This window comes from Schistocerca serialis, chromosome 11 (assembly GCF_023864345.2).
Source record: "Schistocerca serialis cubense isolate TAMUIC-IGC-003099 chromosome 11, iqSchSeri2.2, whole genome shotgun sequence".
Classification (NCBI taxonomy): Eukaryota; Metazoa; Arthropoda; class Insecta; order Orthoptera; family Acrididae; genus Schistocerca; species Schistocerca serialis.
In genome coordinates, this window is record NC_064648.1 from 126,444,414 (window position 1) to 126,460,894 (window position 16,481).

A 16,481-nucleotide genomic window follows, 5' to 3' on the forward strand; every position below is an offset into this window, starting at 1 on the left:
AAGGGTTAAAGAACTGCCTGTAATACGTTTTCAAATTGTTTGTGTCGGATCAGATATTTACACTTCAGAATCTAACTCTCACGCTATCTATAACCTTTCTGGTGTATAAATATCTCACCCGATACAAAAAAATTTATAATGTTTACTGTGTCCAATTACTTCCAACAACTCTATGGCTTATTGATATTAGACAGTAGGGTTACGCAATATTTGCATTTCATCTATCGACCTCTTCCTATATGAATCACAGTAGACACGCGTATTAACTTTTTAATGTCACGACAACACCTTATGTGGATATAAGTGACAGGATGGACAATATTTAGTACTTTAGACTAAGGTTGTAGGTAGACATCGACACCTAAGTTAAGGGGTCGTTATCTGAAGTCCACATATTTTATATTTTTAGTTTTGACTCGTATATGTTGAGTGTTTGTGCCTGGCTCGAATCAGATCCGTGTTATTTGAACTTAATCGAACCACTGTGTCCTCATCAAATTTCTTGGCCTCTGATACATTTGAGGCCAGTGAGTCTTTACACCTATAAGGTAACATTGGAGATGATGTTTAAGACTTACTTCTGATAACATTTTCCTGTTAGTTGTTCGTATAACCTTACTACAATTAAGTTATAAGGGGGCGTTTACCACACTGAGTATTCTGTTAGCTGGTACTTCGGATGGATGATACAGTTTACAGACACAGCGTTATAGGTGTCACCCTGTCAAGATTTAATGATATCGGTATGCATAAATAGGCAGTGACTTATATTTTAACTTGTTGGTGCAGGTCATCAGTGGTGTACCAGCAAAATTACTTATACCCTCATAGATATTGTTAGGTCAATGTTGCCATACATCTTCAAATGAGATACCTATAATACTTGAATACTGATGATCATGAGGACTCTAGTATAATACTTTGGAATTCTGTGTATTATACTTAGATGCTATTTTGATATTTGCCAATATAAGGCACATATGGGTCACTACTACATTTTTACCCTCCTGTGGAGGTTGTCCACTATCGTGATTTGCAAATGTGTTCAAGGTCATTCTCTAACCCCGTTGGATTGCTGTACTGTTCACCTGTCGTTGCACTCTTGAATTGCCTACTTAACCAATTTTTATACTTGATGTAGCATTGCATTTCCTTGATACTTAGGTGATGGGTATAAATTCGTTATTGTTTGATTTTAGCTAGTCAAATATTCTGACAAGGTTTTAGGTACCGTGACATTTAAGACCCATGCAGACAGTTCCCAACTCAACAACGTCATTAGACAGAATATGATGACACTGGATGATGTACTTAAGATTCTGATAGTCATATGTTCCTACACCTGGCTTTAATGCAACCTTGAGAATGGTTTGACATGGTTATAGGTGGTACCCTTAGTCATAGGGATGGTATACCTTCCATTTTGATATGTTCAGACTTATATAGGTGACCACCTATATTTTTATTTTTCTTCTTTTCCTTTTTATTCGTTCGATTCCATTTGGTATAATCCTACATAATTGTATAGAACTTATATGTAGGGAGGTAGGCATTTTTTTTATATACAGTGATCGAGAATCTTCTTTGTCACTATCACTAGATGAGGCAGCTACTGTCGTTGCATTAATCCACTCAGCACAGTGCGAGGTGGTCTTACATAGGGGTTCTAATGTGGTGCCTACGGGACCAGGTGTTTGATGATTTTTATAGTATGATTTCATTTGTTTAATTCGTGAATGCAACTGGGTTTTACGACAAACTTTTTTTATGCTTCTCATAATTAATATTGTGGCAGCCATTAATCGTACCGCACGTAACACAACCTAGGCTATACATACGTAACTTATGTATTCTGATATGGTTACGTCACATTTTATTGTATTTTAATTTATTTTATTATTCATTTATATTAGTTAATTATTTTTTTAAAAATTCTTCCACTGGGCATATGACTGTATGCAGTACATTTGATTGTTGTGATGCATGGCCTATTACAACTCTGTGGTACGGATTTATGAATAATAGCATATGCATATGATCATCTATTATGTTCATATTTTTCCCACGTGGAATGTTTCCCTCTATTTTGTTAATCTATTATACTATATTCGAGTAAAACAGTGAAAACTATTAACAACAGCATGACATAGGCAGAAGCATATTTTCTCTAATGTTACATGTAGTTTTAATGATGAAAATGGAAATGTCGTGTGGCTTGGGCCTCCCGTCAGGTAGACCGTTCGCCTGGTGCAGGTCTTTCGATTTGACGCCACTTCGGCGACCTGCGCATCGATGGGGATGAAATGATGATGATTAGGACAACACAACACCCAGTCCCTGAGCGGAGAAAATCTCCGACCCAGCTGAGAAACGAACCTGGGCCCTTAGGACTGACAGTCTGTCACGCTGACCACTCAGCTATCAGGGCGGACAGTTTTAATGATATACAATATGTCCTTTTGAGCAACTTAAAACATAGTTTACATAGATACCTGTCAATTGTTAACGTATGTTCTATATATTTTTATAATAGTACATTTGTTCTACTCATTGTACAGGGGCCTGAAGATGGCATTAATGTAATGCCGAAACTGGTAGCATATAAGAAGTTCATAAAATAAATTTCTACAATACATACAGCTGTTGGTATATTATTGTATTAAGAGATACATGCCAGCCATTGTCCCACAGTCCATAACACTGGTCAACACTCATTTTCTTGCCAAGGATATTTGAGTGGCTTTAGGATGGGTTAGTGGTGCTGAGGACGAATATAGCAACCATTTATGCAGTTTGGCTCTAGTTTTTGAGATAATGTATGATTTATTCAAAAAATTAGAAAAAATTGCTAATACTGAACTCGAGCACTACAAACTACAATGAAAAAAGAAAATAATCTTTATAAATAGCTTCTATGAAAACCTGATAGGCATTTGTCCACATATAAAACATAATTGAAAAGTTTCTCTATAAGTATATCATTTTCCGTCCATGACGAACCGCTTCCTGCACGCTTTCCTTTTATAGGTCTCTTCAGAACAGTCACGTTGCAGATTCCAGCAATAATCTGCCATCATATGCCTGTCCCATCTTCCTTTATATCTTTCCTCTATTCCTTTCATATCTTGATGGAACCGCTCTCCTTGTGTCTCACTGAAATCACCTAGATTACGAGGAAATCGATCCAAGTGGCTGTGAAGGAAGTGCAATTTTATGCTCATGTTAGCTCCTAAGTTTTGAAAGTTAGTGAGCATGTTTTTGACCAGTTCCTCGTAATTGGGAGCTTTATGATTGCCCAAAAAACATTTTACAACAGTGACAAAACTGTTCCAGGCCGATGCTTCAGTGACAGTCATGACACTTGTAAAATTGGTATCGTTGATGAGCCTGCGAATTTGAGGACCATCAAATATTCCTGCCTTAAGTTTTTCACTACTGAGTCCAGGGAACGTATTGCAGATGTATGTGAAGCAATTACCATTTCTGTCTAAAGCTCTGGTGAATTGCTTCATTAGTCCTAACTTAATATGTAATGGTGGAAGAACAATCTTGTCCCTACTAACTAGAGGTTCATTAATGATGTTTGCTTCACCAACAGCCATATGTTCCCTTGGAGGCCATGTTTTCTGCTTCCCCTTGGAGGCCATGTTTTCTGCTTCCAATGTTCGTGCTTTGCCCTACTATCCCACATGCAGATAAAACATGGGTGCTTTGTGTATCCACTTTGTTGTCCAAGCAAGAAGTTCACCATTTTCAAATCAACACAAATCAACCACTGGTGCTGCATATACTGAGTTTTTTGCAGAACCATCTTGATGTTAGCATATGCTTCACAAAGTTTTGTTGAGTGGGCAATTGGAATAGATACGTAACGATTGCCATTGTGTAGGAGAACACATTTTAAACTTCTAGTGGAACTGTCTATGAAGAGACGCCAGTCCTCTGGTCTATATTCCGGCAGCCCCAATTCAAGTAAAAGTCCAGGTATATTGCTGCAATACACTATAACCTCTTCTTGGTTGAAGTATGGAAGAAGGTTTTCTTCTCTCGTCCGGTAAGCTGTTATTTTAACACTTGGATGAAGACAGTTCTTTTCCTTAAGCCTGGATGCTAAGAGTTCTGATGCTTGCTTTGAAAGATTGAGTTCTCGTATCAAGTCACTGAGCTCCTTCTGGTCGAACTGCTGGGGTTGTGTCTCACGTCCTTCGTATTCCGAACCACTACTTGTACATTCCTCGCCGTGCACATCGTCATCTGATGATGTTAGCATGGGTAATGTTGTGAAGGTTGGTACAGGAACATCTTTGCTGTGCACCACCGGTCTTCTTGCTGACTCCAAATCGGGATATTCCCACTTTCGTTTTTTGAACCTATTAAAACCTTTCACATTAACAATGCAAAAATAGCAATCATCTGTATGGTTCTTCTGCTCTCGCCATACCATAGGCACTCCGAAGTTTAAGCTTTTCCTTTTTCGTTTTGTCCACTGCCGTAAGCTCTCCACACAGCATTTACAAACTTTATGGGGTGCCCACGCCTTGTCTTGATCTCCAAGTTTAATTCCGAAATATGCCAGATACGCTTCCTTCACAAAAGGAGAGATATTCTTCCTGTTCTTTTGAAGAACGTATTCACCACAAATGTAGCAGAACTCATCTGGATGGTTCACGCAAAGACGGCGTGAAGAACTCATGTTTTCCTAAAACAAAATTGCACAAATACTACATATTATGCAGAACTTTCTTGTATTTGCATGTCAATCACATCCAACAAACATCATTAATTGTTTTGTGTGAAATGAATACTCACCTCTTACTTGCTACGTCACGATGAGAAGGTTCTATCTCCTTGAAGCTGCACTGCACATGTGTGTGACTTTCGACCATCGCCATTTTTCTTGTTTACACTGAACGCTACCTATCGGCTGTTGCGGGGATTACCTCGGCCAACAAATGAATGTCGAGTACCGCCGAATTCAAATCTGCACAACCCTCAATATCTCCAACACACGCACCGCACAACAGGACTGAACACATGCTGACAGTGTGATGTTTGCATGATGTAATCCTCAACCACACAGATGCACTCCCTGAGCACAATTGTTTAATAAAGATAGTACAATATCACTAATTAAAAAACAGGTAGCAAATACATTACACCATATATGGACCCTGCAGTCGATATTGTCCACATGAAACTCTCATTTCCACAAATAACCTATATCTCAAAAACCAGAGCCAATTTGGAAAAAGTACAACTATACTCGGAATGAGTATCATAACAATATCCCATTTTCGTTCAAACTTCCCTGGCAACGAAAAAAAAATTTTATTTTGTAGAGCTGTGTAATGGATCAACAAAGATGCATCCTTCATGTCCATTGTGTGTTCCGTTGAACTTGGGCAATTCCAGCAGGACAGTGCGACACCCCCACACTTCCAGAATTGCTACACAGTGGCTCTTCTGAGTTTAAACACTTCTGCTGACCACCAAACTCCCCAGACATGACAATACTGAGCATATCTGGGATGACTTTTAACATGCTGTTCAGAAGAGATCTCCACCCGCTCGTACCCTTACAGATTTATGGACAGCCCTGCAGTAGTCATGATGTCAGTTCCCTCCAGCACTACTTCAGACATTAGTCGACTCCATGCCATATCATGTTACAGCACTTGTGTGTGCTGGTGAGGGGCCTACACAACATTAGGCAGGTGTACCAGTTTCCTTGGCTCTTCAGTGTAAATATAAGAACATTACTTAACAAATCATTAAAAAGTCAGCATATCTTTAAATATAATAAATTTAAGTTCCTGCCTCATTTTTCTGTCCGTATGCGAAGCCTAATTGCAGGAAGTACTGTAGGGATTTTGACAGTTTTCACTAACAGACAAAATGAACCATGAAGAAGGTTTGTGTACATAATTTATTACTGCTACACTAGACAAGTTTGCTGACCATAGATACATATAAGGAGAGGTCCCAAGCAGTGGGATTGAGTTTTTTAAATCACTGCTGTAGGTTAAGGTAGCAGGTGTGACACACTGCAGCTACTCGCCATTGTTTGTGAGTAATCAAGGGAAAAAAAAGATTGGAATATCATGTGATGTTTTACAGCTTTGAAAAAGTTGTGTGTAATAGACAGGCTGCACAGTGTAATAGTTAAGACACAGGTCTCATACGTAAAATGTTGTGGGTTTGAATGTCATCATGTGCTTGAAAACATAATTTTTAAATCTTCACTGAAATGACTTTGCTCATTACTTTTACTCAGTTAATTGGATTAAATGCAGTTGTTTTATTTCTATTGCTTTGCCACTTCACTTTATTCACTGTATTAACTTTTTCAATTGCTCAGACTTTTCTGTTTGTATCAGCCTTTTCCCACTTGGAATCTTTGTGCACATCAATTTAATTCTCTTTATTTCAAACAATGGAAACTCCAGGTAGCAATATCAACTACGTAGGAAATGAGAGATTGCTACTTACTGTAAAGAAGACACATCAAGTTGCAGACAGGCACAATTAAAAGACACTTACATAAAGCTATCAGCCACAGCCTTAATCAGTAAGACACACACACACACACACACACACACACACACACACACACACACACCATTCACAGAGACAAGACAACACACCTCACACACACGACTGCCAACTCCAGCATTTTGGCCAGAATACCACTATCACATGGGATGCGAGCGGCAGTCTGGAGGGGGTGCGGAAGGGGAAGGAGGTGGGATAGTAGTGTACAAGTGGGGAGAGAGATGAATACTGTCTGGTGAGGTGTGCAGGGAGTAGACTGCCAACAGGCAGTAGGCTGTGGGGCAGCGAGGTGAGGAGGAAAGGAGTGGAGTGGGAAAAGACGGGTGGATGCGTTGGCAGAGGGCTGCACATCTGTCCACTTTGAATATGCCAATCACCAACAGTACTTGAATTTTGACAGCTGTCATTCCCTTCACACCAAAAAATCCCCCCCATACAGCCTGGCCTACCCGGGGTGGCATACCTGCAGTGACAAAAACTCCCTTGCTCAGTATGCTGAGGGTCCAACCGAGGTCTCCACAGACAGACACTCTCCCCCAGGCCTAGTCCGCAAAAAGATGTCATGTGCCTTTTGCCCTCACACCCCCAAGAACCATCACAAAGGGTGTCCCCTTCATCACCCAGTACCATCCCGGACTGAAACTGCTGAACCACATCCTTTGCCACGCCTTCGATACCCTACCATTGTGCCATGAAATGAGGGACATCCCGCCCAAGATAGTTTCTAACCCTCCTAAAGTGTTCCATCACCCACCCAACCTCCATAACGTCCTAGTCCATCCTTCATGCCACTCCCAACCCCAACCTGTTGCCATAAGGATCGTATCCGTGTCGAAGACCCAGGTGCAAGATCTGCCCAATCCACCCACCCAGCACTCACTATTCCAGTCCTGTCACAAGTTTATCCTACCCTACCAGGAGCAGGCCACCTGTGAAACAGCCATGTCATTTACCAGCTCTGCTGTAATCATTACACAGCTTTTATACTGGTACGACTACCAACCAGCTGTCCAGCAGGATGAATGGCCACCACCCGACTGTGACTGACAGCAAAGCAAACTACACTGTGGCAAGGCACGTGGCTGAACATAACACACTTGAATTCAATGGCTACTTCACTACCTGAGCCATCTGGATCCTTCCCTCCACCACCAGGTTTTCTGAACTGCGTAAACAGGAGTTATCCTTACAACACATTCTCCGCTCTTGTAATTATCCTGGCCTCAATCTATGTCAACACACTGGCCCCACACACTTCACACGACAGTTCCCACCCCCTCTGTCCTATCACCTCCTCCCCATTCTCATCTCCCAGCCTGTTTACTTACAGCTCTCTGGCATTGCATCCTTCTATCTTTCCCCACTCCTCTCCTTTTTCGCTCCCATTTTCCCCACCCCCCTGCTCCACAACCTCCTGAGACTGCACCTGTTGGTGTTCTAGTAATTGCACACTCCACCAGACAGCGTTCGTTTCTTCCCCACAAGTACACTACTACCCGTTCTCCTTCCTTGACCCCTCCAGATTGCTGCTTGCATCCCACACAATAGTTGTATTCTGGCCCAAGACACTGGAGTTGGTGGTTGTGTGTACGTGTGGTGTGGTGTGCTAGCTTGTTTATATGAATGGTGTATGTTTCTCTTTTGCTGATGAAGGGTATGGCCGAAAGCCCATGTAAGTGACTTTTAAATGTGCCTGTCTGCAACTTGTCATCTTTATGATAAGTAGCAATCTATCTTTTCATACACTGTTAACATTCCTGCCTGTAGTTTCCACAGTTTGAACATTTTAAACAAATTCTTCACTACAGACAAAGCAACACAGATACAGATTGAAATGAAGGAAGGGATTATAAAGTTAAGAAAATTCAAATAAAGAAATAATGAATGTAAGAAATGGAGAAAAATATAGGTTGATAAAACTGAAGGAATTAAATTGAGATTAGTAAGTTAGATAAAAATAATTAAAATTACATGAACAAAGTTTTCAAACAGAAAAATACTGATAGGAAAAAAATAAGAGAACGAAAAAATTGGTACAGTGATTAAAGTGACATTACAAAGTAACAGAAACACAAAAATACATGGTATACATAAATTTTGGAGACCCTTTCAATTATTTATTGCACAAGAAGCAAATATTGTACAGATATACATACCTTATTTTGAAGAGAAACCCTGAAAGTTTTTTTTAACTTATACCGTCACACCTTAGTTTGATGATTTGCCGATAGTCAGCGCTAGTTGCAAACGTGGCGAATTCAGGGGCGGAGCGAGCTTTCAGCTTTCTGTGTGTTGGAGTTCGACAAAACCAAGTGTGCTACAGCTGTTCAATGGATATTTAAAACTAAGTATGGTAAGAAGCCACCAATAAGGAAGGCCATTTACCACTGGCACAACAAATTCATTACAATACGCTGCTTGCTTGTGCCCCGCAAAGAGAAGCGGCCGTACCAATGTGAGTGAAGTTAATGTGGAGCGCATATGAGAGACATTCATAAGGAGTCCAAAGAAATAAGTGCATTGTACATACCGTGAACTTGAAACAGCTCCAATAACAGTGTGGAAAGTTCTGCGACAGAAGCTGTCTATGAAACCATTAAAATTGGATCTAGTGCAGAAGCTCAATGACGACAACAAAGACAAGCGTTTTGAGTCTTGTTCGAGTTGCAACAATTGAATGAGAATGGGGACGGCATTATTGCGCACTTAATTTTTAGTGACATAGTCACTTTTCACATTAATGGGAAAGTGATTGGGCATAATTTGTCAAATCGGGGGGTAGAAAGCATCCACACGAATGCATATTGAATCTGAGTGTGATTCCCCCAAGGTACCGTATTTACTCGAATCTAAACCGCACTCGAATCTAAGCCGCACATGAAAAATGAGACTCGAAATCACGGAAAAAAAATTTTCCCGTATCTAAGCCGCACCTGAAATTTGAGACTCGAAATTCAAGGGGAGAGAAAAGTTTTAGGCCGCACCTCCAAATCGAAACAAAGTTGGTCCATTGTAATATGAGACACAATTTAGGTCGAATGAATGACGATAGAGCTATAGTAGTTTGGTTCGAGTTGTAAGCTTAGCAGTTAAGCTTTACCAGGTAGCCATTGCTATGCGTCAGGCGCTCCGTCCGTATTTATACGAGTACCCTTCCTTTTTCATGTGCTTCATCTGGTTTGAATTGATTGCTTATTTTTCTTTGATCTGATAAGTGCCGTTCTCTTTGTTATAGGTTTTACGTCACTCTAAGCTGAAAATGCATTACTGTACTGCGTCATGCATTGTTTGTCGCATTCTGATGAGCATTTATGACCTGTCGCCGCTCGGCTTTCTTTTGTACACGCTACCACTGCTTAAAAAAACTAGAGTTTAGCGAAAATTTTTCTCCATTTGAAAATCTTTGCAGACACCTCTTTAGTGCATTACATTCAGCACAAAAATTAGAGTCATCTTAGATATAAAAATCTAGTCAATTGCCGTGCTTCATTTCTGACTGTATCACTATTAGGCACAAGAATAATACAAATATAAACATGACATGATATGTACATTCTTCCGCATTTGCTGTTGTCTCGCTCTAGTTTCGTAGTTTATTAGGCAGACAGGATTTAAATGAGATAGCAGCACACACAAAAGAATACACGGTAAAATGTTTATATTCGTATTATTCTTATGGTGAAGACAATACTGCATGTGATTCACAATTCATAAAAGTTCTTATAAGGAACCATCTCTTCTCACAGGTAGGAAAAAATTCGGAACGTAGAGTTGGCCATATTGACAAACACCCCAAACAGTTTTGCCAGTCAGATTTTCATAGTACATTGAAATGCTGCTACATTCGAAGATCAACAATACAGAATTTGTATTTACTTTGTTGGATAATGTACCAAAACGCAGTGGTTGAAACTCTGGGCGGAGGAAAAAGGCTCGTCTTCCACTTTTTTTTTTTTTTTTTTTAATTTATTTACTGACGCAGAGATTTTGGTACCAGTATTTATCTTTGTGCCCTACAAAGCATGCCTGTGTGGCGCTACATATATTCGACGGCAGAAGTTAGTTGTGGCGGCACCCACCAACATTTTTCAGAACTCCCGCTTGCTTTGCACTCGATTCTAAGCCGCAGGCGGTTTTTTGGATTACAAAAACCGGAAAAAAAGTGCGGCTTAGATTCGAGTAATTACGGTAAATGTTTTTTGTGCCTTGTCACGTCGAAAACTGTACGGGCTATTCTTCTTTGCCGAGAGCACTGTCACTAGATATTCCTACTTGGACATGTTGCAGTGATTGCTGATCCCTTGAATGCAATGGGACTCTCCATTAACCTTTCAGCAGGATGGGGCTCCACCCCATTTTCATCGTGAAGTTCGTGGGTACCTGAACACAGAGCTACCGCATCACTGGATAGACTGTGCTACAGAAGGGGGCAGCTGTTTTACGAAATGGCCTCCCCCATCACCAGATCTCACTCCGTGTGACTTTTTTTGTGGGGACACATTATAGATCTGGTGTATGTATCGCCTCTACCACGTGATGTAGCAGAGCTCCGGGAGAGAATATAGTAAGCGACTGCCACAGTCGATGATGCCATGCTGGGACGGGTGTGGCAAGAATTCCATTACCGTATTGACATCTGCCGGGTCACTCGTGGTTCGCGTATCGAATGTTTGAAAAAAAATCAGAGTTCCTCTTCAAAATGCAATAAGTATGAATCTGTACAATGTTTAGTTCTTGTGCAATAAATAATTGAAAGTGTTCCTGGACTTTATGTACAGCCTGTACATTTAACCAATTAATTGAATAAAAATAATGAGGAATGTAACTTCAATAAAGATTTAAAGATAAAAATATTTAAAGCAACTGATGAGATTCAAATCCACAACATTTTTCGTATGAATCCTGTAGCTTAACTTACACTGCACTACCAGTGTATTAAACTTCGCCTTTACAAAGCTATACAGCGTAATGTGAAATACTGACTTTTGTATTTATTTATTGTTGATTACTCGCAAACAAGGGCCTACCAGGGTGAATAGCTGCTCAGTGTTATAGATGGGACCTTAACCTACATCACTGTGTAGGTGATGCCACTGCTGGAGTCCTCTCCTTGTTAGTTCTACCAGTGTGAAGCCAGGGCAGGCAGCTTGTTGCCCATTTTTTGTTGCAAAATTTTACAATAATAGTAGACATAACTCGTACACATCACAGACACACATCATAATTATTACCCACAGAATGAGGAACAACTAAGTAATTAACTTCAAAAGCTCACACTGTTGGCACCCCAGTGCAGAGTGCTTTCACGCTTTCCCTCACCTCCTTGGCCAGCTTGACGAGCTCCGTCAGCTTGTCGTGGACCATGGCACAGAAAGCAGGGTCCTTCTTCGCCCACTGCCGCATGTAGTCCGAATAGCGCGGGGTCAGCTTGGCAGACAGGTCTGGATTGCGGATCTGCAGGGCGATGGCCAACCTCCGGCTGCGCTCCACGATCTTGCACTCGTCGTTGCAATCCAGGCTGCAGGAAAGAGCAGGCAGAAAAGTGGGATTAAGCGTTTGGGTCTTTTCTCTTCTTTTCTTCAAACTAACTGTGATATTTACACTCTGAAGGCAAAGGACTGGCTCCAGATTGATAAGAAGTAAGGCTACGCTTCTGAGCAACTAACCCATTAAATCTACCATTTACGGTGCTAGCCTCGTATGAAAGTGTAAGTTATAGCTCGTTTGTAGAAATCTATAGCACTCCGTCTTCAGGCCACGAGTGGTCTACCGGGACCATCCGACCGCCGTGTCATCCTCAGTGCAGGATGCGGATAGGAGGGGCGTGGGGTCAAAACCCGCTCTCCTGGTCGTTATGATGGTATTCTTGACCGAACCTGCCACTATTCAGTCGAGTAGCTCCTCAATTGCCATCACGAGGCTGAGTGCTCCCCGAAAAATGGCAACAGCGCATGGTGGCCCGGACGGTCACCCATCCGAGTGCTGACCACGCCCGACTGTGCGTAACTTCGGTGATCTCACAGGAACCAGCGTATCCACTGTGGCAAGGCCATTGCCTTGTAGAAATCTATACATTCTGAAATTCTGAAGGTAGCACGGACAAACTACAGGGTGTCAAAGGCTATTTACAGCTTGTACAGGAACCAGAGAGCAGCTGTAACAGTTGAAGGAGATGAAAGTGAAACAGAATTTGAGAAGTGAGGGAGACACAATTGTACCCTAGCCCCCCATTTTATTCAATCTGTACATTGAGCCAGCTGTAAAGGAAACCAAAGAGAAATCTGGAAGGGGAATTACAGTTAACAGAGAAGAGATGAAATCTTTGATATCTGCCAATGGTATTATCATTCTCTGACAGATGGCAAACGACTTAGAAGAATAGTTGAACAGAAATGATACTGTCTTGAAAAAGGTTATGAAATGAATACCAATGAAAGTACAAACAAGGGTAATGAAACTACGGTGAATTAAATCAGGGAAGATTAGGAAATCAGACACTAAGGGTAGTTGACGAGTTTCACTACTTGGGCAGCAAAATAACTGATGACGGACAAAATAGAGAGGATAGAAAATGCATACTGCTGTCAGCAAGAAAAGAATTGCTGAAAAAACAGGAATTTGATAACAATGAATATAATTTAAGTATTTTCTGAGATCATTTGTATGTGAGTGAAATGTGGACAGTAAACAGCTTGACACAAGAAGAGAATAGGAAGCTTTAGAAATGTGGTGACGCAGAAGAACGCATAACATTACACGGGTAGACTGAGTAATGAAATACTGAACCAAACTGGGTAAAAAAGGAATTTATGGTACAACCTCACTCAAAGAAGGTATCAGTTGATGGGACATATCCCAAGCCATCAATGAACAACTAATCTGAGAACAGAGGGAAGTGTGTGGGGTAAAAATTATAGAGGGATACCAAGAGATGAACACAGCAGGCAAGTTCAAAATGAATGTATGTTGCAGTGGTTACTAGGGGATGAAGAGGCTTGCACAGGGTAGACCAGTGCAGACTTACAACCCCCCCCCCCCCCCCCCCCCCGTGTGTGTGTGTGTGTGTGTGTGTGTGTGTGTGCGCGCGCGTTTTTCTTTGTAACACACACCAACAATTAGCAATAATGGTATGGGTAGCGTTAAAACTTGATACTTAAAATGAAGCACATCATTTCACTCCTATTTATTGTGCAAGAAAACGGAAAAGCAATTTTTGTAACCAAGTTAGAAAGAATCAAATTTAAAATGCAAACACACACAAGAGATACGAAATCAACACAAAATGCCTTGTTAATAGTGCAGCAGAACATGTGCACTGTCTATGAGGTGACAGTAACAAATGTTTCACTAATGCTGATTATTTTACACTGCTGCTAGGTGCTGCTGACACCTAATGGTCCCAGAAGAAACTATGAAGTCCACAGACAACACAGGTGTTTGAGGGAGTCATGAATATACATACAACATCACAGAAAACCACCACAACTGATATGACATGATCAATTTCCTGTAATATTATATCTGTCATATACTGAGTGTTAAAGAATGAAATCACTGGCACCAAGTCATTAGTTCAAATGACTACTTTATTAAACACTACCAGCCAGTTTTGAGTGTGTCCTCATTCCAAGTGCACAAGCAGAGGTGAGAATATAACAAAAACTGCATGCTGTTTAGACAGTTTTAAAATTTTCTACAAATACTTTTTAAACACACATGGCTTGACTGCTGACTGTGATATATGTATGCTTTATAGCTACGTATTCCGCAGTTGTGTCCAATGACGACTGTGCCGTGTGCTACCGTACACAGCATGTGATTTTTGTTACACACTTATAACAACAATGTGTCCACTTTCATTCGTGCATGTGAAATGAGAACACACTCAAAACAGTCTGGTAATAGATATTAAAGTGTCCAGTTACACAAGCAGCACAGTGGAATTCATAATTTTTTTTTTTTTAATTTATTGAGGCTTTTGTGCCTACTGAGAAGATGTTAACCTGTTTGGTTTCCAACACACACAGATCACTTTACAGCGGTCTTTAACTTTGCAGCCTTCCTCATCCAAGACACAACATGAAAATATTTGCATCTTAGTACTTTGACCTTCCCCCCGTAAACCATGGACTTTGCCTTTGGTGGGGAGGCTTGCATGCCTCAGCGATACAAGATAGCCGTACCGTAGGTGCAACCACAACGGAGGGGTATCTGTTGAGAGGCCAGACAAACATGTGGTTCCTGAAGAGGGGCAGCAGCCTTTTCAGTAGTTGCAGGGGCAACAGTCTGGATGATTGACTGATCTGGCCTTGTAACACTAACCAAAACGGCCTTGCTGTGCTGGTACTGCGAACGGCTGAAAGCAAGGGGAAACTACAGCCATAATTTTTTCCGAGGGCATGCAGCTTTACTGTATGTTAAATGATGATGGCGTCCTCTTGGGTAAAATATTCTGGAGGTAAAATAGCCCCCCATTCGGATCTCCGGGCGGGGACTGCTCAAGAGGACGTCGTCATCAGGGGAAAGAAAACTGGCGTTCTACGGATCGGAGCGTGGAATGTCAGATCCCTTAATCGGGCAGGTAGGTTAGAAAATTTAAAAAGGGAAATGGATAGGTTAAAGTTAGATATAGTGGGAATTAGTGAAGTTCGGTGGCAGGAGGAACAAGACTTTTGGTCGGGCGAATACAGGGTTATAAATACAAAATCAAATAAGGGTAATGCAGGAGTAGGTTTAATAATGAATAAAAAAATAGGAGTGCGGGTTAGCTACTACAAACAGCATAGTGAACGCATTATTGTGGCCAAGATAGACACGAAGCCCATGCCTACTACAGTAGTACAAATTTATATGCCAACTAGCTCTGCAGATGATGAAGAAATTGATGAAATGTATGACGAGATAAAAGAAATTATTCAGGTAGTGAAGGGAGACGAAAATTTAATAGTCATGGGTGACTGGAATTCGTCAGTAGGAAAAGGGAGAGAAGGAAACATAGTAGGTGAATATGGATTGGGGGGGAAGAAATGAAAGAGGAAGCCGCCTTGTAGAATTTTGCACAGAGCATAACTTAATCATAGCTAACACTTGGTTCAAGAATCATGAAAGAAGGTTGTATACCTGGAAGAATCCTGGAGATACTAAAAGGTATCAGATAGATTACATAATGGTAAGACAGAGATTTAGGAACCAGGTTTTAAATTGTAAGACATTTCCACAGGCAGATGTGGACTCTGACCACAATCTATTGGTTATGAACTGTAGATTAAAACTGAAGAAACTGCAAAAAGATGGGAATTTAAGGAGATGGGACCTGGATAAACTGACTAAACCAGAGGTTATACCGAGTTTCAGGGAGAGCATAATGGAACAATTGACAGGAATGGGGGAAAGAAATACAGTAGAAGAAGAATGGGTAGTTCTGAGGAATGAAGTAGTGAAGGCAGCAGAGGACCAAGTAGGTAAAAAGACAAGGGCTAGTAGAAACCCTTGGGTTTACTGAATTTAATTGATGAAAGGAGAAAATATAAAAATGAGATTGACAGGAAGTGCAAAATGGCTAAGCAGGGATGGCTAGAGGACAAATGTAAGGTTGTAGAGGCATATATCACTAGGGGTAAGATATATACTGCCTACAGGAAAATTAAAGAGACCTTTAGAGAAAAGAGAACCACTTGTATGAATATCAAGAGCTCAGATGGAAACCCAGTTCCAAGCAAAGAAGGGAAAGCAGAAAGGTGGAAGGAGTATATAGAGGGTCTATACAAGGGCGATGTTCTTGAGGACAATATTATGGAAATGGAAGAGGATGTAGATGAAGATGAAATGGGAGATAGGATACTGCGTGAAGAGTTTGACACAGCACTGAAAGATCTGAGTCGAAACAAGGCCCCAGGAGTAGACAGCATTCCATTAGATCTACTGACGGC

The 16,481-nt window shown here is 41.0% G+C and overlaps 1 protein-coding gene across 1 annotated transcript in view; it reads right to left on the reverse strand.

Moving 5' to 3' along the window:
• The window catches only part of LOC126426914 (transcriptional repressor NF-X1), a 264,170-nt gene that overhangs the window by 37,566 nt on the left and 210,123 nt on the right, over positions 1-16,481 (reverse strand). The window contains exon 15 of the mRNA XM_050089018.1: positions 11,872-12,070. Within this exon, the coding sequence (XP_049944975.1) occupies positions 11,872-12,070 (199 nt within the window). The remainder of the gene's footprint in view (positions 1-11,871; positions 12,071-16,481) is intronic.